This window comes from Cetorhinus maximus, chromosome 11 (genome assembly GCF_964194155.1).
Source record: "Cetorhinus maximus chromosome 11, sCetMax3.hap1.1, whole genome shotgun sequence".
NCBI lineage: Eukaryota > Metazoa > Chordata > Chondrichthyes > Lamniformes > Cetorhinidae > Cetorhinus > Cetorhinus maximus.
Genome location: NC_135889.1, coordinates 55,825,523 through 55,853,407, shown reverse-complemented (window position 1 = coordinate 55,853,407; position 27,885 = coordinate 55,825,523). Strand labels below are relative to the sequence as shown.

General features: G+C 38.1%; 2 protein-coding genes across 51 annotated transcripts in view; both read right to left on the bottom strand.

The window, feature by feature from the left end:
* Positions 1–27,885, bottom strand: part of ttn.2 (titin, tandem duplicate 2) — a 694,778-nt gene that overhangs the window by 287,011 nt on the left and 379,882 nt on the right. For 48 of the 50 annotated variants that reach the window (XM_078551990.1, XM_078551964.1, XM_078551975.1 and 45 more), the window contains 4 exons: positions 23,872–24,060; positions 20,113–20,169; positions 1,356–5,273; positions 110–388 (listed from right to left, as the gene is read on the bottom strand). In XM_078551990.1, coding sequence (XP_078408116.1) covers positions 110–388; positions 1,356–5,273; positions 20,113–20,169; positions 23,872–24,060 — 4,443 coding nt within the window. Of the gene's footprint in view, positions 1–109; positions 389–1,355; positions 5,274–20,112; positions 20,170–21,420; positions 22,306–23,871; positions 24,061–27,885 lie in introns of all 50 variants that reach the window. The other 2 variants (XM_078552010.1, XM_078552009.1) reach the window with 2 other exon arrangements.
* Positions 10,076–20,106, bottom strand: LOC144686589 (uncharacterized). The gene is made up of 3 exons (XM_078552011.1): positions 19,042–20,106; positions 14,930–18,889; positions 10,076–14,821 (listed from the first exon to the last, which is right to left on the bottom strand). The coding sequence occupies exons 1-3, from the start codon at positions 19,151–19,153 to the stop codon at positions 11,337–11,339; spliced, it is 7,557 nt and encodes a 2,518-aa protein (XP_078408137.1). The 5' UTR covers positions 19,154–20,106; the 3' UTR covers positions 10,076–11,336.

Genomic DNA, 27,885 nt, shown 5'->3' with positions numbered 1-27,885 from the left:
TATGTTAGGACATATGTGAAGTGATATGAAAACATTCAAACCTTTTAAAACCAATCTTGTTGAAAACTAACTGTTAAAATGAAACACAATTTGAACATAAACTACTTACCAGTCACAATCAGTTTAGCTGTGCTGCTTACACTGCCACTCTGGTTTGATGCTCTGCAGGTGTAGTCACCACAGTCAATTAGCTGAGGCTTCAAAAGTTTCAAGATGGAGATATATTTCTCATTCACAATCCTGTACTTTTCACTATCACGAAGTTCAGCTCTTGCTCGAAACCACTGGAACCTTACATCAGGAATTGGATCAATTTCACATTCAAACTGAGTCGCTTGTCCAACTATCACCTCCAGTGATTCAATCTTCCTCTTGAAAGATGGAGGCACTATGATTTAAATTAAAAAAAAAAGTGAAAAGATTGCAATTGTAAACTGCATATTTAGCATGTGGCCCCCTGAAGCTCAAGGATGGAGGAGGAAGGGTGACAGAAACTAACAATCCAAGGAGTGACTGTGGAGAAGAAATGATTGTTAAAAGATGTTAGCTGACCAGTAGTTGTGCTCAACACAGTAAATGGTAAGACTTCAATGAATGAAATTCAAGATTTATTGACATGTGTGGTGCCCATAGAAACATGCAAACAATTGGTACACCTATGAAATGTTTTTCCTAGAAAAGAGTAGATGGCAAAAAAGGTGATATTAAGTTTTAGGAAGAAATGCAATGTTCAGTTGTCTTTTCGTTATGACAAAGTGGTGACAATGATAAAAATCTAGCAACTCCTCAAATGTGGATATGGGGATGAAAGCAATATTAATTCTGTTAGTAGAAACTTAAAATACCATGGCTGATGTTAATCAATAGTTAATGTTAAAGTACAAGAGAGCAAAAAAAATACTATATTCACAGTAAAGTTTAAACATAGCATTAAGCTTTAAAAGTTACTTATTATCGGCAGTGAAAGCATGTGAAGATTGCATCAAGTCAGAATGCAATTTTCATTGAAAGTAATACAAAACCAGCTTAGGTTTCCCAAAGTAAAAATAAAGTTTTAAAATTTTTGATGTAAAATATTTGCAGCATCAACTGATGTGGTCTTTCCAGGCTTTGACTACACAGTATATAGATTGACAACTGGGTAATGCAATAATTCTTTTACTTTAAAAGGAAGGAAAAATAAAGGAAGACAGGAAAGGAAGGAAGGAGGGAAGGAAATATTTAGTCATGTTAATTTATTAGCATAAACGAAGCTGAGTTTTGAGAAACTAATATTAAAAGTTAACTAGATAGTTAGTTCAATATATTAGCTTTTGAAGTTCGTATTAACAAAGATTTTATCCCCATAATCCAACCTCTTATAATAACTGTGAGTTTTGCAGAAGTAGTGGCTTTTCCAGCTTCATTCAGTGCCTCACAGACATATTCTCCTTGATGCTCCTCTTTCTGTACTTTGTTGATTATAAGTGAGTAAGTGTCAAGTTCTTGCAAACATTTGAACTCATTTTTTGAAATGATTTGCTTCCCGTTGATATACCAATTTACCTTGTTAACTTTTGTTATGACTGTGCTTAATTTCACTTCACTATCTTCATCTACAGTAATATCTGTAAGCCCTTCAGTAATTACCGGAATGTCTTTGGTGATTTTTATTTGCGTTTCACCTGGCTTTCTTAGTTTAGAAATGCTGGTAACGATAATTTCTTCCATTTTCTTCTCTTTTTTGAGAATTTCCATTGGTTGTTCTACTGGAACAGGTGCTGAAAGAGCATCTGTAGTAATTATTGCACCACCAACATCCCTTATGTGACTTATTACTGTCCCTTTTTCAACTGTCTTTACAGATTTAAACTCCTGAATAAAACCCTCTGATTCAGTGGTTACTACCATTTCTTGAAGAACTTCCTTCTTTGAGATTGCAGGGTATTCTTGGGTAACTGTAGCTTGCACTAATTCTGTTGTCTGCATTTTCTGTTCAGTCCTTTGCATTCCATACCTAGCCACATCAGAGGTGTTTTCAGCAATATTGACAGCCTCAGGTGAGATCATCTCTTTGGCAGGAGTTATGCTGATGCACAGTTTTTCTAACCTATCAGTTGGCAGTGGAATTATATCTAATTCCTCAGCTAGCAAAGCATGCTGTTGTTCATGAGTAATAGTATGGAAAGCGGCTGTCAATTCCTTTCTTAAGTCAGCTTTCTGAGGGTATTCTCCTTCAAATGACAGAGTTATGTCTATGGGAGGATTGACATTAGTAATCTGATATGTATATAAAGTATACTTAGGTTCTTTTTGAACTTTTAATTGCTTAATCTCCACCTGTTCTACGTTACCCAATAAGATAGAAGAAAGGACACAAAGTTCACTTGCTAAAGCAGATTGCAGTGCTTTCTTAATCTGCATACCAACATCTAAGATGACTGCTTTAGGAACTTCAACATTAAATGCCATTTCTTTATGGAGCGCATTACTTTCTTGTATTACATGAGCAAGCATTGCTTCATCTGGCTGTTTCTCTGTCTTCAGAATTTTTTGCTTTGATCTCTTGATTCCTGAGGAATGTTCCTCTTCAATGATCTGCTTTTCTTGATGCAACAATGGAAATCTTACTGACTGTCCCTCTTGGATTCTTGCTGCAAAATCCTCTTCTGCAGCCTCGAACCTCTGAATGCTTTCTATAGGCATTGCCTTTTCTTTAACCTGCACAGAAACTGAGGGGAACTTTGATTCATATTTATCTTCACAGGTTGCTACACTTGAGGCTTCAGAAATGGCAAGAGAACCATCTTCCACTATCTTGTTCTCTGTTATAGTACTGAACTGTTTGACTGTATCATCCAACTTATTTATTACTGCACGCTGTTCTTTTTCCTCAACGGTAAAAAATTTCTCTTTTGATAGGTGCATTGGTACAGTTACAGACGGGAGATACTCTTGTGGCAGAAGCTCACTTTTAGCTTCAGCCTGGAACCTTTTAATTTCCATTTCAAGTGGTTTAGTTTGTTCAGCTGACAACTCTGGTTTCTCTTCCATAACAGCAGTATAGCTATATGCTTTCTCAAGTTTATGCGCTGCAACATGAGCAGCTGGTTTTTCATAAGGTAGCATACCATCTTTATCAAGAATGCATGTAGTCTCCATATAATGAGGACATAAAATAGAACTCTGTTCTTTTGTAGATTTAACTGTGATTGCATCTTTTACATCAGATAACGGACTTGTGTATTCGTAAGGCATAAGGTGCTGTTCTTCTGATAATAATGAATGTAGCAATGTTGGGCTCCTTCTGATGTCAGCTTTCTCTTCTGTAGGTACTTCAAAAGTAAACGTTGTTTCTTTGGGCAGAGTGTTCTGTCCCTTAACAATCTGTAAATGCAAAGGTTTCTTTTCTTCTTCTTTTGATGTTAATGAGATTGCACTATCTAACCCAATTATTATTTTGGTATGTTCACTTGTGAGCTGTTGTTTTTCTTCTGCAGTTAAAGCAGTTTTCACAAGTTTATCTTTCATAAATGAAGCTTGTTGCATGTCAGCTTTATGTACTTTAAACAGAGATTCCTTTGGTAATGATTTCTGGCTTTCAGTAACAGACATCAAGAATGGTTTTGGCAATTCTTTTAATGACTTTGCTTCTCTTGCTCCATCTAAGGTTTGTATGTCTTTTGTCATTTCATGCCTTATTTTTTTCTTCTCTGTTGCCACAGCTGTGTGAATCTCCATTTTTCTTTCTTTATGCATTTCACATTTCTGTAACTCAGGAATTTCAAAAACAAACAAAGCTTCTTTGGGTGGTTCTTGATGTCCCTCAACCTTATAGCTGTGCAAAGAGTATGCTGGCTCTGTTTTTGATATTTCTTTTGCAGTTGCAGTCCTGGAGCTGGGAATTCGATGCTTTTCCTCAGACAAAATGCTTGTTTCTTGTGTCTTTCCTTTAGAAGCTATAGTAGGCGAATCTCTAATACTAAAACTACCTTCCTTTGGAATTACAGCTTTCTCCTCAACCGCAGGCAAGCAAAGGGCAGAGTCTAACTGTACTTCAGTGCTTGATAATTCAAATATTGGTGGACTTTTAATTGGTTCATAATGTTGCTCTATATAGCCTACACTCTCTTGTGTAGTTTGCGAATGCATTATTATCTGTCTCTTTCCTGCAATTGCTGCTTCTGCAGCAGAGACAGTCACCTCATGCAACATGCCTGTCTGTTCACTGTGAACAGAATGTTTATCTTCAGAAGCTATTGTATACACCAGTTGATCTCTGTCTTGTAATTCAACCTGAGCATCACCAGGTAACTTTACCATGAATAAACGTGACTCTGTGGCATGATCACCTACAGACTTTGTGTATGTCTTAGTATGTTGCTTTTGAACCACTTCCTGTTTCCTATGTTTAACAGTAGCAAAAGTACCATTGAACACAATTAGCTCTGCAGTGCAAGTTGTTTCTCCAAATGGGTTAACTGCTTTGCAGGAATACAAACCACTATCCTCTTTCTGTGCATTATTGACAGTTAATGAACCAGAGCCGTCAGGGTTAGAACTAAGGTTGCACTGCACACTCTGATGAATCTGGTAGTTTCCCTTATACCAAAGTACCTCTGGCATTGGCTCGCCTATCGCTACATACTCAAATTTAGCGGGCAACCCTTCTGGGCACTGCAAAGATTTAAGTTCTTTGAAAAAATGTGGTGGCTGACCCCTAGGTAAATGTATGGTTTCTGTTGGTATCATTGGCACAACTTCCTTTGATAGTGTCTCTTTACTTATTTTTTTGTCTGGTAGTTTTGCAACTGGAGGTTTTGCAGCTGATTTCCTAAACCCTCTCATGCCTTCTTTTGGTTTTATCTTCAGGTATGCACTACATGAAGTCTCTCCAAGTACATTAGTAGCTGAACAGGTATATTCTCCCTCATCTGTAAATTTTGCATAAGGTATAATTAGACTATATTCATCCCTATCATAAACAAACTTGTAATATGATGAAGGAGTCAATTTTTTACTGTTATAAAACCACTGAACAGAGGGTTTTGGGAATCCAGTAATTGTGACAGTGAATTTAGCTACATCTTCCATAACTACCTCTATACTAGAAATGCATTTAATGAATACTGGCACTGCTTTTAAAGGCTTAGCATCAGTTTTTATGTCTGAAATGCTGGAAAGGACTGCTGTTTCAGGCTTGAGTTCAAATGTTTTGTCTGACACATGAAGGTCACTACTGTAGAAATCTTCCCTCTGATCTTCAGCAGCGACGGTAACAGAGCTAGAAAATTCTGTATAAGAAATAAGATGTTTAAATTTAGAAAATGTGTTGATTGTGAGTGATGCTTCTTAATACTGGAAACTGAAAATAATCACAAAAATTAATCATATAACTTTGCATGCTAAACTCAAGTTGCTTCAAAAGAATACAATTCTATAATAATTTACCTCAAATATTTATCTTCAATCTATACATGGAATAGGGTCCATTGATTGTGAACAGAATTAGTCCAAAGCGGGAGGAAAATCTTTGCTTCGAGCTACTTTGGACATCACACCAGCAACATAAAAAAAAAATTGCCTTCATAGTTCAAGTTAAAATTGAACTATTTAACCTAAAATTTATTTAGATTTGTAGATACTAAATACATGTTTTCTGAAAAAAGATCTCCAGCCCTGCCTTGGAGGGACCCGCTGCTAGGGATCCAGCAGGCGTGCCAAAAGTCCACTGGCTTTCGGTGGGACCGGAATATCCTGGCGGCTGGCGAGGCTGGAACATCCTGGCCTAATGTCAAATCTATATTCTCCATTTTTGAATCAAAGTGAGTAAAAAACAGCTCTGTAGATTGAGGTTTGCTAGTGGTGGAGTGACATCTTGCCATGGGAACTTTACAGAATTCCATTCTAGGTTAGTGATGATGGTATTATTTATTACTATGCAAAAATGTTTTGCATGCCAGAAATTTTCTAAAGGCTTGAATAATTTCTAATATAAACTTTATTCCACCACAGAGATACATATATTTCAATCAAATAAATCAGATTTGAGCAGTAAGTTGTGCCACAAGCAAGCTAAAAGAAAAACGCATTCCTACTTTTACTTTAGTAATAACACTATCCATATGATAATTTCATAGACTGCTAAGTTTCAGACTGAAAAATAACACAGTTTTCATTTCTAACCCTTGCCAATCATCTGGTAACTCAGTGTTGTCAAACCCATATTGAATCTTGGTTTACTTGATGAAAAACAATTGACTAAGCCAGGGCCTGGTCCAGTGGTTCAGAGGATAAATGCAACATTTGTCTAGCACTGTGCCACACAAAACCTGATTTATGCTGAACCTCTCTTAACTCGATAGCAACTAAGTGCTAAAATTGGCTTCAACATCTCCAGGCAATGGCAAAACAGAATCAGCAAAAGCTCCTGTTCCTGATCGCTATCCAGCAATCCATACTGAATGTAGTACTGAATTTTTACTGTGGGTTTTGAGATCCCAACTTTAGGGTGAAAATCAGGTATTGAGCCCACAGAGGGACTGACTCAATGATTTTACTGGAGGTAACCTCCTAATTGGCCACCTGAGGGCCAACCATCTGATTTTGGGTGGCGGGTAGACTCCTGATGCTGCTGGCCCAATCAGTGGGCTGGCAGCTCTGAAGCCTAGGCAGTGCCAGTGGGAGAGGTGGGTGCTGCTGAGGCTGGTCACAGATGTTGAGGTGACTGAAAATGGAGGCGCCTCAGTGAGGTAAGAAAGAATTAAATTTCAGGATGGCCGAGGGCGGTAGGTCACATTGATCACAGAGCAAACCCCTCCAGAGGATTGTTGGGGGTGTAGAGACTGCCTTTCGCGCCCACGGCCCCTCTGTGTGGCATGGAGCCTCTGGCTCTGAAGGCCCCTCCAGCCAAATCAAAAGTGCCAGCTCCATGAAGTTGGCAGATCCCCCAAATGGGTGTATGTGGGGGGGGTGGGGGGGGGGTGTGCTGCACGTCATCAGCAAAATGCTGATGGACCTGTACAATGACCTTTAATTGAGCCTTGATTATGGAAATTGGCTGCCTGCCTCCATGGAGCAGGAAGCCAATCTGCCTTGCAGCCCACCACTGAAAAACGTCCCCAGCAGCGGGACAGCAAAGGGGAGCCATCTCAACACAGCTCCCTGCTGGTTTACCAGCTACACCCCTGCTTCTGCTGACAGCACCCAGGGACCAGTAAATTCAGCCGTTTGTGTGTGGACATTAATTAAGTGCAGGATAACATTCACTATGTTGGTCCCACACTCAAATAATTTACCAACATTCACTGACCATCGTAAAACTACCAATTTGGCAAGGTACTGGGGAGCCACTATCACCTGTAGAACTGCATCATTGTGTGAGCTACTATCTTCAGGAGAAGGTTAAGTGAAAGGAAATATACCTTACATATCAATCACATTTTTACTTGATAGCAAAACCAGAGGTGCCATCATCTACTAGTCTACGATATAGAACATGATATAATCACAATATACAGCAACAGAAACCTGTACAAGGAATGAATGATGTCTGTGTCAAAGAGCTTCTCACCAAGATGGAAGTCTAACTTTTTTCATTCATCATGTCTTAAATCATGTCAAATGGGGCAGATGAATCATGGAAAACACCACATGCTTTCACACAACTAGACAGTTGCACTTGCGAGAACATAATTGATAAACAAATTGACCAAAATGTTCATTTATGCTTATGTCATGAAAGATACAGTTTTTTAAACACTTTTGGAATTTGTAGAAATCAAACCACTAAAGCCGCTCCTTCACTACTAAACAATTTACATGTTTTGGACAAATATTAAACATTCATTACAAAAGAAAAGCTTCACTTTTAATGTAAAATTAACAAATTACAAAGTAAATATTAAAATGATAATCAAAGATGTGAGCCACATTATTTGCAAACTCATTGAAGACTCAATTTCCATTGTAGCTTTACAAACCTCTGAAATCATCTGTATTATGACATGGTTGTAGTCTTTGGGCCCACCGACTATAAATTTTTACTGCTCTATATTCACAATTATGTAAACTGCTCAAAAGATTTAACTGACAGACCAGGTAATAATTCGCAGGGCACATTAAAATCCATAGATAAAAGCAAAATACTGCGGATGCTGGAAATCTGAAACAAAAACAGAAAACGCTGGAGAAACTCAGCAGATCTAATAGTATCTGTGGAGAGAAAAGAAACAGAGTTAACGTTTCGAGTCCGTACGGCTCTTCTTCAGGAGTCATGCGGACTCGAAACGTTTTTTTTTCTCTACACAGATGCTGTTAGACCTGCTGAGTTTTTCCAGCATTTTCTGTTTTTGTTTCACATTAAAGTCCACTGTGGCACAGAGTTTACTTCCTCCAACAGCAACTGTGGTAACACACACCAGTAAGTTCTGCAGCTACATAAAATGAATTATTAATCCAACATAATGCACTTCTGGCCCTGAATAATCTTTCAAGCTCTTCTGGCCTCCAAACACTGCTCTTAAAGTCAACAACTACAGAATGACAAGAAAAACACTGAATAAACCAAATTTTGAACACCTAGCCAATATGGGGGTTTTAGTCCATTGGTGCTCCAATAAACTATGCCATAGAATAGCACGATGTGGTTTAACATGGGATTCCCTAAACACCTTTATGACTGAGATCATAAACATAAGACTGCCAAGATGGGAAATCCAGGTAAAGAGTCGCATAGGCACTTTCTGGCCAAAAACATCTGGGGCAAGGTAGGTTCATCTCTACCTTAGCTGCAAAGTAGTGCATACATAAGAGATCTAAAAGGAAATAGTAACAAATGAATAAAAGGAGTATATCATAAATGAATTTATACTTACCAAAGCTTCAAGAATCCTTCTAAATTATAGCCACCAGGAACTATCCTGTAATGTACACTGCAGTAGTTCTGTCTTGATACATACATTCATTCAAGAACTATGGCTCGTAATCATGAGCATATCATCCTACTCCTTCATATGACAACTGATATCGCTTTCAGCCCTCTCTATCACATTCTCTTGGCTTGGTCTTCCCTCCATAGTATCAAACAGTTTCATGAGATGACAATTCCACATAGCCTAAAGTTATCAGGCACCAATTTGCCAATAGTAAAATATTAGGCAATAAATTGCTGTTGGTGATATTAGCAGATAAATCTTTAACATGTTGATTTGGACATTGCTCTGGGCATTTTATTGTGGCATTAGGCCAGTTAAAATAAACAGGATTAACGATCCTATTAACATGGTGGACAGAGGAATGTCATATCAGCATGTTCAGTGATTTTCCTCCAGTATCACTAACATGAATTTCTAGCCTTTAAATTAAAATACTTTCTAAACCACACATGTCCAAATCTACACTGGTGCAAACAGGCAACAGAGCAGGGTTCAGATAGAAACAACTTTAAATAGTTCAGGTATGTGGCTTCATAGCTTACTCACAAATTTAGGGCTCAAGTGTTATTTAGTCAAATGCACTTTGTATCAAACAGTACTCTTCAATATACTCTGCACTATTATCAAACTAGACATTTACTTCTATTACAATATAAAATCTTAAAAACATTCTTTGACACCGTGGGCAGAATTCTCCCCCCATCGGGGGGGTTGTGAGGGAGCGGAAGCGGGCATGGGGTTCCTGATCAGCGCCTTCAGTTGGGGGCGCACCGCCATTTTACATGGGCAGGCCAATTAAGGCCCGCCCAGCGTGATGTCCACCTGGAAGCACTGAGCGCTCCCTGTGCAGGCCGGGGGGTATTCCCTGAGCCGGGAGTGCGCTCTTTCGCGCATATGCGCGAAAGAGCATACAGGTCTCCCTGAGGCAAAGTGCTACTTCGGGGAGATCGGCTCAAGTGTTATTAAAGGCAGAAAAAAATATTCCTGACATGTCCCCTCATTTGATACTGTCACAAGCTGGGACATGTCCGCTAATTTTATTTTAAAATTTTCCAAACATTTTAAATCCCTCATGAAACCTCATCGCCCACCTTGGATGAGGTTTCATGCTTTTTCAGAAGGCCACCTGGGCTCTTCGCCTGTCCACCAACCATAAGGCTGGATGGGCAGGCCCATTAATTAAGTAAATTACTTTTTTAAAGGCATTAAGTGGCCACTGACTTGGCTGCGTGCCTGCAGAACTGAGAATCTAAATGATGCGGGGTGACGTCAGGATGCACGCCCAATGTCATCCCGCGTCATTTTATGCATTGGCGAGCAGGCCCTGCCACTGCTCGCCAACCGGAAATTGCTGCCCCACTTCTCCTTAGTTAAATTTTCCAGCCAAACATGAACTAAGAAATGCTTTTTGCTGTGGAAAATTATAGTCTTCAAAAAGTTAACCATAAATCATTCTTTGTATGTTAATTCACATCTTCAGTTATACTTAATGTTAACAAAAATATTCAGCTACTGTATATCAAGTAGGATAAATGCTTTCTTAATAAGGTTTAAATGTCTTAACTAATCTTTCAGTGGAAAGCAGCATGCATTTTGAAGTAAATATCTCCAGGAACCACATTAATGGCTGTACCCATCACTGAAGAATCTCTGTTTGAATGCAAACCTCTGATAAGTTTAGTGCCTGGGCCTCTGCATGAAGAGAACTGTGGAACACAATTGAGTTGTTCATGCAGAAGCAAGGTATTGGGCCAAAGAAAAGGAATTCAGAATGACAGAATTTTCCTGCATCACTACAGCATTTTCAGAGGAGTTTGGACAGTGTCTTTGAAAGTGGGTCACCCATTTAATCAGGGAAAGTCATAACCAAAGGATACCATACTACAAATAATTTGCAAAAATTAAGTACATGTAGGATGAGGGTTTTGGTTAAGTTTACTTAAATGTTGCAGTGCCAATTCAAACAAACAGGTCTTCAGTGCAATATGTATACACACTATGTCCTTTATGTTTAAAGATGCCAATCAAGCCATTAACGGTTAGACTGCTTGATCTAGAATACCTAGAGTTATCTATATTTCTCAACACACTACTCTTGACCTTAGCCAGGCTTTTTTATATTCCTAGTCCAAAACAATTAGTATTTTTGCAATAGTTACTTTTCAGCTAATATTTTGAACATCACAAATTAAAGCTCCACTGCTGGTACACCACTGCAAGGTACAACTATTATAAATCAACACATATCCTCTAAAAATGAACCATCTTTTCAGCAACATCAAATAAGAAGATATAATTGTTTTCCGCAGTAAGACCAATTATATTTTCATGTTTGAATTTAGCAAATTCATAAATGTGCCATAAATCTAAAAAAAATCAAATTCCTTATTATTCGAAGTATGTCAGAAGAAAAGTACTCTTCTACAAATGAAGTACTTTTAAAACAGCTTCTGAGACTGCATTCCCAGCTTTGTTAACAGCTTTGGACTTATATACTCCAGCATCACTTTCTGTAACATTTGCAATGTTCAAATAATGGTGCCCGGAGTCTTTTTCCTCAATGATGTAGTTGGCACCTTCAAGTATTCTGTCATTCATATACCACATTACACTAGGTTTTGGAGTACCAGTCACTAAGCATTGAAAAGATGCTAAGCTCCCTATAGTTGCGGTACAATCAAGGAGGGATATTACAAATTTTGGTGGAGTTTCTGTCACTTGAAATTCAAATGAACAGTTTTCAGAAGCCTCTGCTTTAAACTGAATAGTTTCCTCTTTGGCAGGCTCACCAAATACATCAAAACTAATGTTCACACATTTCTCTCCCTTTTCTTCATTTTCATTCTCTGTTACTGCTATGAGTTTCACTAATTTCTGAGAATCATCAGTACCTTGCTCAAATTCAAACTCAACCTCAATTTCTGAACTCTGGTTGCTATGCAATAAAGAATGACCAACATCAACATCCAATTCCTGGGGACATTTTTGAGCACTATCCAATTGTACAACAGCCACAGCTCTACCACCTGCTTTCGTAAGTGCCATATTTGAATTTGTCACTGCAAGATAACCTCTACATGTTGTTTCTCCAACACTATTCACTGATTTGCAACTGTATATGCCATTGTCAGAAAGACAAACATTGGCTATTTTAAGGCTATGATTAGAATTATCTGTTCTAATGTATTTCTTGCCATCCACAGCTATGAGTGAATCATCTTTGAACCACATTATTTCAGGGGTAGGAATACCTGTCACTGAGCATTCAAAGACTGCATCAGTATTTTCTGGAATCTCAAGGTCAAAAATATGACTATTAAATCGTGGGGGCATTTCAGTGACTTCAAAATCAATTTTTACATCTTCATTTTCTTTTGTTATGAAGTCAAGATTATGTTCATCAGCAATCATCATAGGAAGGACATCCAGGGAGATAATCATGTTTTTATTGTCAGGAGTGAATTCAGGAATTGTAACAATCTTTATCTGTTTTTCAAATTCCTTCACTTCACATTCATCAAGTTCAACTTCCAGAAGAATTTCTTGAGGTGATGGAGATCTTGATGTTTGGCCTTGCTGCACATCGAACTCTATAACATGTTGATGAGTCACAGGGGGTGGCAATGCAACTGACCTTCCATCTTGTGGTAAAACATCTACCTGAGTAATACTTTTGGCTTCACCTACGATGTTTACAGCATTGCAAATGTATTCTCCTTCATCCTCTCTCTGAATGCTATGAATTACTAATATACACAAATTTCCTTCTCTTTCAAGTCTAGTTCTATGGTTTGGTTCTAATAATGACTTTCTCCTATACCACTTAACATCTGGAATTGGGCAACCAATTACCTCAGTGATAAATGTAAGTGTGCTTCCTTCATGGATCCTTTTTCTGACAAGAGGTTTGATAAACGCAGGTGGCAATTCATTTCCTTTTGCTTCAGCTTCCTGTGGAGGAGTTGAAAAGGACTCTGATCTTGGTTCTTCTGTAGCTAGGCTTACATACTCGAGAGGTGTTGTTTCAATACCTTCATCTATTGGAGTTCGGAAATATTCTGGTGGTGTATAAAACCTCTCCAGTAAAGCGCCAAAAGGAGAACTACCCACGGCATTAGGTGAAGACAATCTTTCTGGAGGAGTCACATAGCCAGGAGATTGAGGTGGGGTATGGAATGACTCTACAGACACAGCTGATTTGAAATTTTCAGAAGCCAAGGGTGGTGTATAAAATCTTTCATTCTCTGCTACATCATCACTAATTGTACTGCTAATCTCAATTGACATTTCGGATTCAGGGGAAAGAGAGCGTGCCCACTCTTCATTTTGATTATAGTAGTCATAAACAGCAGCAAACGTTACTTCCTCAATCTCCATGGAAGTTATTCCAGACTCATCATACCCAAACGCCTCATTATTTGCCTCTTCATGAATTGGTGCTTCTTCCTGTCTTGCAGTAAGGAGATACTGTCCTATGGAAACATTTTCATCTCCCTCATCTTTCTTAGAAATTGTTTCTGCCAGATCTACATTGTCATAAATGGGTTTAGGAGATATTGAGTTATCACTTAACTCCATCTCTGACACATTTCCTTCTGTTTCTGCTCTATTACTTTTAGCAACTTGCTTAATTGCACTTTCTGGAAATATACTGTTCTCATACATTTCAGTTACAGAGGCACATTTATCCCCTTTTGGTTCTGTTTCTTCTTCCATCTTCCAAGCTTCAAATAACTTCTGGTTTTTGTCAAGAGAGCGTAGATACTGGCTAATAGAATATGTTTCTTCCGCTGCTATAACTGGCATTTTTTGACCTGTCAACTCTAAGTCTGTGACAACTTTCTTACTAACCTCCATCAAAGATGAAGATTTACTTGAACATTCATCAACAAAGGATGTTGCGGAATCCGTGACTATTTTATTGCTTTCCTCCCTCAAAGATGAAAATTCATCAGAAAAGGAAGTTAGTGAGCCTATTATTGCTTCACTGCTCTCTTCCTTTAAAGATGAAACTTTACTTGAAAATTCATCAGCAGTGCAAGTCATAGAGTCTCCAGATTGTTGTTCTTTTATGCCAAATAAAGTAGAAGTATCCACATGTCCTTCTTGTACTGATAATTGTTCTTGTTGCTCAATATCTTCTTCCTGTCCCATTTTACTTAGATTAAGTAGAAAATGGCTAACAGATGACTCTGCTTCCTCATCAAATGGCTCAATATCCTTCAGATGGCAAATGAAACTATGCACTGCTGGCTCTATTGTAAGACTAGATACGCTCTGTACTTCTCCAGCTTTATTTTTAGCCACACATTTATAGTTCCCTAAATCAGATGCTGCAACACCATCAATATATAATCTATACATTCCTCCACTCTCTTCAAATCGGTGCTTGCTATTATCATAAGTTAAAACTCTGTCATTTTGGATCCATGTAACAACAGGTGTTGGCTCTCCAGAAATTAGACATTCAAACATCACCGATTCTCCTTCTGCACAACAAATCTTATCTAATTCTTTTACAACCTGTGGAGGTTCAAAAATTACATCAAAAGAAAACGTAAATTTATGTTTTGCAGTCTGAGAAGACGGTTCTTGAGATGACTGCTTGGAATCAAATTCATCTTCTTGAAGTAACTCTTTCCATTCCTCATCTTGCTCTGGTGTTGGAGTTGGAGCAGTTATTTTAATTTCAACAGAAGAAAGCAAAGATAAATTTATAGGACAAGGTTGGGGTGCTGCAACTTTTGGTAATTGCAAGGTGGACTTTGTTGCAGTATAAAGTGGAAAATAAGACTCAATTTCATTTTCGACCAGCTGGTCAACATCATCTTCTTCAGTATAGTTCTCTGGTGCTTCAGTCACATGTATATTAAACCTTTTCAAAGATTCTTCAAACAGCTCTGGTTCTGGAAAATAAATTTTATTCTACTTAATTTGAAATCATAATTCATTAATATCTTTTTGCAACATATTTTTAAAAAATAATTTCATAAATAAAGTATGAAGAATCTTACCTTGTATTGTAAGTATGCCAGATGTACTTGCAGTTCCATATTGGTTGAATATTACACATGTGTATACTCCTTCATGTTCTTTGCAAGTGCACCCAATACTCAATGTAGATTTGTTTTCTATGGAGTAAATATTATAGTCCCTACTTCGTGGAATTGGGTGTTCATCCTTATACCAAGTTACAGTAGGTTGTGGGTGCCCATGAAATTGGCACTCAAGCACACACAAGTCTCCTTGCTTAATTTTAGGAGATGCAACATGATGGAAAAAATCAGGTGGGCAATGTTTAATTGTAGGAGTCTCTTGTTTTGAGGTTTTGGTAGCCAAAAATTTATATTGATATCCTTGTATTTCTGTTGGTATCTCTTCCATTAGCGAACCGAAGAAAGTTGAAGTTTTCTTTTCCTCTGTTAAAGGAGAAGGTGTCATTGTTTGGGTGGAACATTTAACTTGCCATTTTTGTTGCGATTCTTTCTGACTAATTTCAGATATGCTAATCATTGCTGTCTCTCTATCTGCTGATTGATCAGATGTTCCATGGCCACCTTCCAGGTTCTCTGTCAAGGAGTCTTTGTGCATGCTGATAAAACTTTCAAGCACTGTCTCATGGTCTTCCTTAAATTCTGCTTTGCCAAGAGATTCTATTTTGTCTATTGGAGATGGCCGTTTCAATGAACTTAAATAAGTTGAAGTTTCCATTTCCTCTGGTAAAGGAGAAGGCTTCACTATCCATGTGGAATTCACAACCTTTGCTTCATAGTGTGGTTCTTTTTGTTTGATTTTAGCTACACTAATCATCTCAGTCTGTTTTACTGTTAATTTGGATTGGTCATACATTTCATGACCCTCTTCAGGTTTATCTGTTGGAAAACCAGGTTGTTGGTCATCAGTTGTTTCATGGTCTTCCATAAGTTCAATTTCATATGCAGGCACTTTTGCATCTATTGCTGTTTCTTTTTTCAATGAACTGAGAAAGGTTGAATCAAGTTTGCTATCTGGCAAAAAAGGTTGTATTATTTGAGTGGCACTTGTAACCATATCTTCAGGTTGTGGCTCTTTATGACTGATTTTAGATATGCTAGTTGTCTCTATTTGTTTGAATACTGGTATGGGCCTACTGGTTGTTCCATGGGCATCTTCAGATTTTTCAGTTACAAAATCCCTCCTCTTACTAACAAAACCTCCAACAAATTGATCTGGAGGTTTCTTGTGGCTATCCTTAACCTCAGATTTATATGGGGGTTCTCTTATTTCTGTTGCTGTTTCATTCATTGATGAACTGACAAATGCTGAGGTTTCTTTTTTTTCTGATATACAAGGTCTCAGTATTGAAGTGTAGTCTTTAACCTTGCCTTTATACTGTTGTTTTTGGTTGAGTTTAGATAAACTAATCGCCTCTTTCACTGCTGACCTAGATTGGTCAGGCATTTGGATTCCATGCCTATCTTCAGATTTTGCTGCTGGAAAGTCTTTCTCCACATGAATAAAACTTCCAAGACTTTTATCAGAAGTTGACTCACATTCTTCTTGAACATCAAATTCATATAGAGATTCTTCTATTTCCATTGGAGTTTGTTTTATCACTGTTCCAGCAAAAGTTGATGTTTCTTTTGTTTTTGCTGTCAAGGGAGCATGTCTCACAACATGGTTGGAATCTATAAACTGTGCTTCATCTTGTGGGTTTTTTTGCCTGATTTTGGACATACTAATCACCTCTGCCTGCCTGACTGCTAATGCAAATCGGTCAGATATTTTATAACCATCTATAGGTTTTTGATTTGATAAATCTCTCGTTACACTAATGAATCTCTCAGGCCCTTGTTCCAGAGGTATCACATAGTCTACCTCATCAAATTTATATGGAACATGTTTTACTTCTTTTGGTATTTCTTTCCTCAAAGAGCTGACAAAACTTGAGGTTTCTTTTTTCTCTGGTAAAGTAAAGGATATTAGCATCTGAGTATAATCTGTAACTTCATTTTCAGATTGTGCTGCTTTTTGATTGATTTTAGAGATGCTAATCTCATTTTCCTTGGATGCTGATTTTGTTTGATCAATGATTATATAGTCAAATCCAGATGCCTCTTTTGCGAAGACATTCCCAGGCCATTGGTCAAGAGGTGCATTAGGGTCTCCTTCGACTTCACCTCTACGTGAAGTATTGCTTAGTTCTATTGTGTTATCATCCAATGACGTTCTGAAAAGGGTGGAGGCTTTCTCTGTTAAAGGAGAAGGCATCAGCTTTTGTGTACATTCTCTCATCATGTCATCTTTTTCACCAAATTTGGATCCATTTATTTCTGTTGCTTTGGAATGCTCAAACGCTGACTGGCTATTTTCAGTTTTCTTTGCTAATGAGCTCTGCATACTTATCAAATTTTCAGACCACTGATCAGAAAGTATCTCATGGTCTTCCTTAAACTCAGGTTTATTTGGACATTCTTTTAAGTCCACAGGAGTTTGCTTTATCAGTGTTCTGGCAAACAAAGGGAATTCGTTTTCATTCAATAAAATTTCTGCACACTTAACTCTGTCTTCGGAATCCATTGCTTCTTTAATTATCGTTGTTTCTTTGACTGCTGGTGTGGAAGGTTCAAACAACTCTCCAGGCTTCTTCGCTAGTAAATCCCGTTGCATACTAATAAAGCCTCCAAGCCACTGATCAGAAAGTGCCTGTGGTTCTTCATGAAGTTCACTCCCTGGTTCTTTTCTCATATATTCTTTCTGAAAATAACATTCATCAGTTTCCTGTTCTTCCAGCCAGTATTGATTTTCCTGTGCCTGTTCTGTTTCTTGAATTAAATTACCTTTCAGAGATTGCTCTTTTAATGACTTTATGGCTTTTGTTCTGGAAGATGCTTCAGTAATATTTTCTTTTGTAGCTCTTTGCAGTTCTAATTCCTGTGAAGGAAGTCCTAATATCCGTTCCATTCGACATTGAAATTCAGGAGACTCTCTCTGGAAACATTCACCAGGAGATAATTCCTGTTCTTGCACAAAATAAGACTTACTACTTTCAAAATCCATGCGATCAAGGTCTCCCACACTTCTGCTGCGCTCTCTGTTTAAATAAGCATAATTGTACTTTAGATTGTCTTCAATTGATGCAGTGCCTAGGTCAAATGAAGCTTCAGAGAATGCAAGAGAAAATCTTTTTTTCCTTTTAGCTTCACGTAAAAGCTGCAGTTTAATTTTAATGTCTTCATCAATCAAGCTATCCTTATCCAGAATCCTCTCATATAACCTAGGTGTCTGTATTTCTGCAGGACCATCATTAAACAGATTATGTTTTGTTGGTGTCCTTTCAAAATACATTGTACGCATCAGTCTGATTTTAGAATTTGAATGTTTGTGCAAAGCTCCTTGAACCTGATATTTCTTATCAAAGGGAGATCCAACATGTCTGAGATCAACTCTAAGTCTTGCATCCCGTTTTTTAACTAAAGAGTCTATACTTTTGTGAACCATTTCTGATCTTTTCACAAAACTCAGATAGTTTGCATTTTGCTCTTCTTTAAGTGCAACAAGTAAAGATGCAGTTGCTTCTGCTGAGCCCTCAGAGTTTATTGCAAGTATTTTATAACTCCCTGAATCTTTTTCTTCTACATTATTGATTTCCAAACTTGAGTTGTGAATGTGCATTATGCTTTCTATTTTAATAATCTTTCTTGAATCTTTGCATATAGGTCTGTTGTTATGAAACCATGCAACCTTTGGTGCTGGACTGGCAACCAGTTTGCATTTAAAAATAGCTTGCTCTCCTTCCATTACAGATTTGAATTTTAGCTTTTCAGTGAAAGATGGTCTGAAATTCTCAGACCAGGAACTTATAGAAGATGTTCTGCTTGCACAACGATCAGCAGAAACCAGTCCCTGATCTAAATAATCTTCAGCATCAGAAAATGCATCCCGCAGGTTTTCTCTGTTTTCCAAATATTCTCTCCCATCACCAAAAAACAATTCTGCAAAAAAAAAGAGAAATAATTTGTATGAAATTTCTTAAAAACCAGTTCAATACATTTTAAGAATTAAATTAAGCACAAATCTGTAATATAATGAAATGATGAACTTAATGCATCAGCGTTTTCACAAATACTATAAAAAATTCACTCACCATATTTGTTCGAATAAACGCAAGACCATTTTCTTTTTAAAGATTCTGAGCAGGAAAATCGCTCGTTCTTTGTTCCTTCTTCAGACTGTAGCAATTTCTTCTCAAAAATCATATTAGAGTGTATATTTTGAAAAAAGCATAAAGTGATCTCATGACAGAATTTTATTATTTTTTAATGTAAAATCTGTCCCTGTGATTTGGGATATCTAGATTATTACAATTCTTACCTGACTTGCAGACAGCAGAATAAACGCCCTTTCTAATCCTTTCGACAGTAGATAAATTTTTCAGCCAGTTTGATATATATAGTTTTTAGAATTTTAATAAATAGATGTATATAAATTCATCCATAACTGTAATCCTTCTAATTTGCATGAGAAGGCGTTTATTCGAACTAATATAGTTGCTAGATTCACAACATTACGTAAAAAATTGCCAGCGTACATGAACACATACTGCTATCTGCAAGGCAGTGTAAATACACGGAGATAGGTTGATGTCATGTAAATGGAAGAAAACAAATACAAAAAATGGAAAATACCCTGATCAAATTTCCTTTAATAAAATATTGCCTGAAAGTTCTTTAAATACCATGCGCAATTCTTACTGAAATGTTTATTGGAAACTCAGAAATAAATGAGATGAATGAAAGTGCTGATTCAAGCAATCATAAATAAAATATATATTTCCAGCGTTCAAGAGTTCATTTAAGAGTTCATTTAAACCCTTCTCATTATATACTTCGTAATAGAATACAACATGCATCTCTTCATATTCCTTTTGTAGTATATCAATTACGACAATGAGCAATACCAAATTGAAATTCAGCTGAAATATGAGGAACTAATGCTGGTTAAAAAGTAAAGTTGCCTGTAAAGTAAATATTGATGTTAAAGTATTTTTTTTTTGTTTAGGTCGAAATGATTGGCACAGACGACACGTGATTTTTAACACTTTGTAATACAGCACAACTTATCCTGATGGTAAAATACCAAGGTTATGGCAGTAGTTGGAACTTAGCATTAAATACAAAATTAAAGAAATTTTATCAAATAATGATAAAAGTATTACCTCTCACTTCCATTTCTATCTGCTGTTCAATCTTGTCTTGAATCTTTTCTTTTACAGCTGCATGAAAATGAATAATATTGAATATAATAAGAGTATAGCACTAATTTGCCAAATCATAATAAAATGTGCAAAAAGTAAAATGAAACTAGAAATACATTGAATATGCAAAGACATACAAAACATACATGCAAAAAATGTAAAATATATTTGCTAATTGTGATTCCCAGAAGGTTTTACCAAGCAACCGGTTGGCTGAATCACAAAGCTAATTCAGACAATCCAGGATTTTGTAAAAAAAGGATTCATTCTCTGTTTTGCTCTGTATCAAAACACCAAACATGCCTCAACATGCCTAATCTGGTTTCCGAAACATAAATGCAATAATCCACAGGTCAACAAGGTGACTTTCTGCAAAGAATCTTTCCATGAGATGTGCTGAGATGCATGATAGAGTCATATTGGGAAGGACTAAAGCATGCAATTGCCAACCTGTCACTCTAAGTAGAGTGTTGCACGCTGTTTCTCCAGCAGAGTTAACCGCTTTGCATGAATAAGTACCACTGTGACTTTGGCTGACTTTTTGTAATTTTAAACTGCATAGCAACCCATCATGTTTAATGGAACATAATGAAGATTCTTCAACTATGCGTTGGTTGCACAGCCAAAGTACACAAGGTGACGGTACACCTTTTACAATGCAAAACAGTAAAACATCTTCTCCATCTTGTACAATGATTTCTGGAGGCAACTTTTCCAAAAACGTCGGTGCTATGGCTCCAGTGTCTATCAATTCGTCAAAGGGTACTACGTCAGGATAATAGTCTCTGCTTCGTGGCTTCTCTTTTCCATTTGGCCTTTTGATTGAAGACGGTGGTGGACTTGATGGTTTCTTTTGTACTTCTGGTTTGCTATCAGGTGTGATATGTGGCTTTTGTTCAGTTTTAGTGTTATCTGAGCTGCTATCAGTGGGAATTTTTGCACCTGTTTTGGGTTTTGATTCTTCAGCTATGCAAGAATAAAATTAGGATAAATGTTAACTGATTTAGCAATTTCAGCAAAGTAAATACTTGAAAAATTTATAACAGCAAGACGCAATGTTTGCAATAATTCATGCAGATTGGGGAGTGTGATGAAATGTCTAGTGATAAGGTTTGTATAAATCACTAGCTAAACAATTTAAACTGACCATTTTACTATTAATAGGTAAATTTAGGATCTTCTTAAAAAGATACTAAACTTATTTTGGAAAAGAAACAATGAAGTGAATGGGTCAGGATGTTGTTTGTAAATAAAATAATAAACAACCACCTTCTACTATTAGTACGGCAGTAGTCTTCATTTCACCACCTTCATTTCTTGCAATACAGCTGTACTGTCCCTGATCTTCTAAGTGCACATTTAGGATAGTGAGAGACATAACATTTCCATTCTGAGAAATCTTCAGTCTTCCTGATTCTTCCAGTCTTCTGCTTCTGTGACTCCAGATGACCTCTGAAAAATATTCCCCACTAAAAGAGCAGATGAACTGTGCCATCTGACCAGCTTTCACCCTCAGATCACTAAGTTCAAGGAGAATCGTGGGAGCCTGAAGGGCAGGTTTGGCTGCAGTAACAGTTATTTCAGCTTCGCATTTAACCTCACCATAAGGATTTATAGCTTTACACCTATAAATTCCTGTGTTTTCTTCTTGGATGTGTTGTATAATTAATTCAGATGATGTCAAAACTTCATCTTCTGTTATCGTTACAATTTTTATTCTCTGAGCTTCCACAAGTTCTTGATCTTCTCTATACCATTTTATTTCAGGTCTTGGGAATGCTAGAATTTGACATTTTAGAGATGTAGTTTCATCTAATAAAACTGTGACATTATTCATATCTTGCAGGATTTTCGGCGAACTTTGGCAGCCACTTCTAACTGTTTCTGTCTTGGCAACCTTTTGGCATTCTTCCCAACTCTCAGAAGAAACTGTCTTGCTCGACGAACTCATGGAAATACTTTCAAACATCTGAACATTGTACATATGTTCTTGCTGTAAACTGATTTCCTTTGTATAGTTCTTTGTATGCTTTAAGGTCACAGGGGACTCCACATGCATTTCAGATACTTCAAAAGTCTTTGAAGCGATGGATTCCTCTACAGCTTTTCCAGAAGTTGTTATGCTCTGACTATCTATGCTTTGCACTTTGTAATCTGAGTAACAAAAGACAAAATATTAATCATGATATTAAATCATGACTGACAAAATAATAAAAGCAATAGCTCATGTTGTCCAAAGGGCAACCCAGCATGCTAGCCACATGCTAAAGAAGTGCAATTCACTTGATTGAGGAAAACTCCCATTTCCTTTTCCTCAATAAAATCTGCAAAATTCTATGAGAGAAAACAGCATTCATTGAACAAAATGAAGATTTAGCTCTTCTCTTGCAAATATTCAAGATGAAGATGAAAGGCTTCTAAAGTGTGCATTAAAGTGATCAGATTTTAGAAAAATGAGGTGACATGAAGTGTGAAATCTAGGACTAGCAGAAAAAAATCAATAATAAATTATACCTTTGGAAGTGCTACAGCAAATGGTAAATATCTAGTCAGAGGGTAAATTGTTTGACCTTCAAGTATTGTAAGTGTAGCACTACTAGATTTTTGTCAGCACAGCTTATTTTTGCTTTGCGTATATATTGCCCAAAATGAGCTGTACTTTGCTGAAATTGCTAAATCAGTTAACATTTATCCTAATTTTATTCTTGCATCATTAATAATGTGTGGTATTGTTCTCAGAATTATCAAAATGAAGTACCAGGACTTTGCTTGGCTTCATTAACTGTCCATTATGCAACTCTTATATCTTTGGTTTGGGACCAACAGAAACTATTGCATAAAATATGCTTCCTGTCCCGAAGTGCACTTGCCTACTTGTATATGCACTCGATAAGGATAGGCAATTGGGCTCATGTTGCTTCTTCAGAAGAACCAAACGTAGACATATGAAAGATACTTAGTCTTTGATGTAATCAACCTTTTTATATCTGGAAAGGAAATCAGGTTTTGTATTGTATGACTGGCATTATGAGTGAAAAGTCAAGGCACATACTTGCTACTTGAAAATTAGTGTGTCTTTGTATGGTTGAGTTATTTAGGTGCATTTGATGAAAACTTTCATTTCATTTTATAGTTTTCTGGAGAAATCTTAAAATAGAAGCCACTGCAAGAGGAGATCTAACTTTTAACAAGAAAATCCAAACAACATGATTAAATATGATGCTTTATTGCTGAATAAATTTACAGTTGTATATTCTACAACATATTAAGTTGTTTAACAAAATAAACTTATTTAGTAAAAAAGTATAATCATTTTATAGTGGAATTCCACAGTGCACAGCAGGTGGTCTCTGTTGTTTACCTCAGAAGTGGATGAAAGAACAGGCCATGAGTTACTACAAATGTGGAAACAAACTAGATGAGTTGCTTGATGAAGTCTATAACTGATGAAAATGCTTCAGCAAGGCACAAAGATATGGTGGAATGGTGTTCAGCAATACAAGCACAAAATCCACATGCTTTCACAAGAAGTGAACACGCTGGCTGGCCCAATTGTGCTGATATGTAGAAGTGAATGCCACAGGCAATGTCAAACATTACTAAACAATGAAACCAACCACAGGCAGAAATATGCTTCAAAATGCATACCAGGAAAACAGAAATGTAAAATGAATGTAATGTGTAGCATATAAAGCCAAAATAAAGAATAAGTTAATTTACCTTCCAGTTTTAAGTTAGCAGTGCATGACACCTCTCCAGCAGAGTTGGATGCCACACATTTGTACATTCCTTCATCCTCTGGGTAGGCTTCAGCAATTTCCAGCTGGTAAGTATCTTCAAACTGAACCATCTTGAAGAATCGTGATTGTTTGATCTCCTTCTGTTTACTATACCATGTAATCTTTAGATCTAAATGTATTTAAAAAAAATGCAGTTTCATCAAAAACATTGACCCAAATTGACTGCAATCTTGCTAACAAATTCCAATTTGATGAGCTACAGTATTAATTTAAAAGTGATGCAATTAAACTCAAATAATGTAATTGTATTGTGCTTATAATTTGAAATAATGTAGCTGAAATATAAAGTATGTGCAACATAAAAGTCTGTACATGAACTGATTATGTAAAAACAGGAAGGAGAGGAAGTGGCACTCCATAAAAACAGTGGGAACACCCAGCAGCAAAAAGGACAAAAGAAGTGGGGGTAGGGAGAAGCATAGAGTCACAGAATTTCACAGTGCAGAAGAGGCCCTTCGGCCCATCGAGTCTGCAACGACACATGAGAAACACCTGACCTACCTACCTAATCCCATTTACCAGCACTTGGCCCATAGCCTTGAATGTTATGACGTGCCAAGTGCTCATCCAGGTACTTTTTAAAGGATGTGAGGCAATCCGCCTCCACCACCCTCCCAGGCAGCGCATTCCAGACCGTCACCACCCTCTGGCTAAAAAAGTTTTTCCTCACATCCCTCCTAAACCTCCTGCCCCTTACTTGAACTTATGTCCCCTTGTGACTGACCCTTCAACTAAGGGGAACAGCTGCTACCTATCCACCCTGTCCATGACCTCATAATCTTGTACACCTCAATCTGGTCACCCCTCAGTCTTCTCTGCTCCAACAAAAACAACCCAAGTCTATCCAAACTCTCTTCATAACTTAAATGTTTCATCCCAGGCAACATCCTGGTGAATCTTCTCTACACCTCCTCCAGTGCAATCACATCCTTCCTACAATGTGGCGACCAGAACTGCACACAGTACTCCAGCTGTGGCCTCACCAAGGTTCTATACAACTCCAACATGACCTCCCTACTTTTGTAATCTATGCCTCGATTGATAAAGGCAAGTGTCCCACATGCCTTTTTCACCACCCCACTAACATGCCCCTCCGTCTTCAGAGATCTATGGACACACACACCAAGGTCCCTTTGTTCCTCAGAACTTCCTAGTGACATGCCGTTCATTGAATACTTCCTTGTCAAATTACTCCTTCCAAAGTGTATCACCTCACACTTTTCAGGGTTAAATTCCATCTGCCACTTATCTGCCCATTTGACCATCCCGTCTATATCTTCCTGTAGCCCAAGACGCTCAACCTCACTGTTAACCACCCGGCCAATCTTTGTGTCATCCGCAAACTTACTAATCCTACCCCCCACATAGTCATCTATGTTGTTTATATAAATTACAAATAATAGGAGACCCAGCACAGATTCCTGTGGTATGCCACTGGACACTGGCTTCCAGTCACTGAAGCATCCTTCTGTCATCACCCTCTGTCTCCTACAACTAAGCCAATTTTGAATCCGCCTTATCAAATTTCCTGTATCCCATGTGCATTTGCCTTCTTTATAAGTTTCCCATGTGGGACCTTGTCAAAGGTTTTGCTGAAATCCATATAGACTATATCAACTGCACCACCCTCATCTACACACCTGGTCACCTCCTCAAAAAATTCAATCAAATTTGTTAGGCATGACCTCCCTCTGACAAAGCCATGCTGACTATCCCTGATCAAACCTTGCCCCTCCAAGTGGAGATAGGTTCTCTCCTTCAGAATTTTCTCCAATAGTTTCCCTACCACTGACGTGAGACTCACTGGCCTGTAGTTCCCTGGCTTATCTCGACAACTCTTCTTAAATAGTGGAACCACATTAGCTGTTCTCCAGTCCTCTGGCACCTCCCCCGTAGCCAGAGAGGAATTAAAAATTTGGGTCAGAGCCCCTGCAATCTCCGCCCTTGCCTCCCTCAGCAGTCTGGGACACAAATCATCCGGACCTGGAGATTTGTCCACTTTTAAGCCTGCCAACACCTCCAATACCTTGTCACTCCCTATGTCAACTTGCTTAAGAACCTCGTAGTCTCTCTCCCAGAAGCTCGATGCCTTCATCCTCATTCTCTTGGGTGAAGACGGATGTAAAGTATTCATTCAACACTCTAGCGATGTCATCTGGCTTCACCCACAGATTGCCCCCTTGGTCCCTTATGGGCCCTACTCTTTCCCTGGTTATCCTCTTCCCATTGATATACTTATAGAATGTCTTGGGATTTTCCCTACTTTTACCAGCCAGAGCTTTCTCGTATCCCCTTTTTGCTTGCCTAATTACTTTCTTAAACTCCACCCTGCACTTTCTGTACTCCACTAATGCCTCCGCTGATTTGCTTCCCTTGTACCTGCTAAAAAACCTCTCTTTTCCTTCTCATCGTAACCTGAATATCTCTGGTCATCCATGGTTCTCTGGGGTTGTTACTCCTTCCTATCACTCTAGTGGGAACATGTTGAGCCTGTACTCTCCCCATTTCCTTTTTGAATGCCCCCCCACTGCTCCTCTGTAGATTTCCCCACAAGTAGCTGTTCCCAGTCTACCCTGGCCAGATCCTGCCTAATTTTACTAAAATCCACTCTCCCCCAATCCAAAACATTTTTTTGCAACTTGTCTATTTCCTTGTCCATAACAAACTTAAACTGTACCATGTTGTGGTCGCTATCACTAAAATGCTCCCCCACCACCATCTCAGCCACCTGTCCTGCTTCATTCCCCAGAATTAGGTCCACCACTGCGCTGTCCTTTGTTGGACCCTCTACATATTGACCTAAAAAGTTCTCCTGTACACATTTCAAGAAATCCACTCCATCCAAGCCCTTAACACTATGTCTATCCCAATTAATGTTGGAAAAGTTGAAATCACCTAATATAATTACCCTATTGTTATTGTTTTTACACACCTCCGCGAATTGTGCACATGTTTACTCCTCAACTTCCCGCTGACTATCTGGGGGATCTATAATAAACACCTAACAATGTGGCTGCTCCCTTTTTATTCCTAAGCTCTGCCCACAAAGCTTCATTCGATGCCTCCTCAAAGATATCATCTCTCCTTACTGGCGTAACTGACTCCTTAACTAATAATGCAATGCCTCCTCCTCTTTTACCCCCTCCCCTGTCTCGCCTGAAGATTCTATGTCCCAGAATGTTGAGTTGCCGATCCTGGCGCTCCCTCAACCACATCTCAGTGATGGCTATTATATCATAATTCCACGTGTCAATCCTCACCCTTAACTCATCCGTTTTACCTGTAATACTCCTGGCATTAGAGGCCATCCAGCCTTGCCTTATTCCCTTGAAACTTAATGCAGCTGTACTTCCTCTGACTTGATTGTTTTACTGTATTATGATGTGTCCCTATTCTGCTAACATTCTGTGTCCCCTCCCCCTGCCAAATTAGTTTAAACTCCTCCCAACAGCACTAGCAAACCCACCCTCAAGGATGTTAGTCCCGCTCCGGTTCAGATGTAGACCGGCCCACTTGTACAGGTCCCATCTTCCCCAGAAATGGTCCCAGTGATCCAGGAATCTAAAACCCTCCCTCCTGCACCAACTTTCAAGCCACGTATTCATCTGCGCTATTCTCTTATTTCTGAGCTCACTAGCACGTGACACTGGGAGCAATCCAGAGATTACAACCCGAGAGGTCTTGCTTTTTAGTCTACTGCCTAACTCCCTGAATTCTTGATGTACGACCTCATTCCTCTTTCTATCTATGTCATTGCTACCTACATGTACCATGACCTCTGCCTTATCACCCTCCACAGGTTAAGTGCTAGACAAACAGAAGAAAGAACTCAAAGATGACATCATAGTCAGCACAGATTGAGGTGCAGCAGAGCCCGAGAATTACAGCTAAATGTTTCCATTATTATTTAAGTCTTAAACGAATAATATGATTT

What these genes read in the sequence shown, in the direction of transcription:
- LOC144686589 (XM_078552011.1), bottom strand. Translation starts at nt 19,153, where the DNA reads ATGATTTTTGAGAAGAAATTGCTACAGTCTGAAGAAGGAACAAAGAAC. An exon ending in CGTTTATTCGAACAAATATG is followed by an intron (nt 18,890 to 19,041) that starts GTGAGTGAATTT and finishes TTTTTTTTGCAG; the next exon opens with AATTGTTTTTTGGTGATGGG. An exon ending in TGGCATACTTACAATACAAG is followed by an intron (nt 14,822 to 14,929) that starts GTAAGATTCTTC and finishes TTTATTTTCCAG; the next exon opens with AACCAGAGCTGTTTGAAGAA.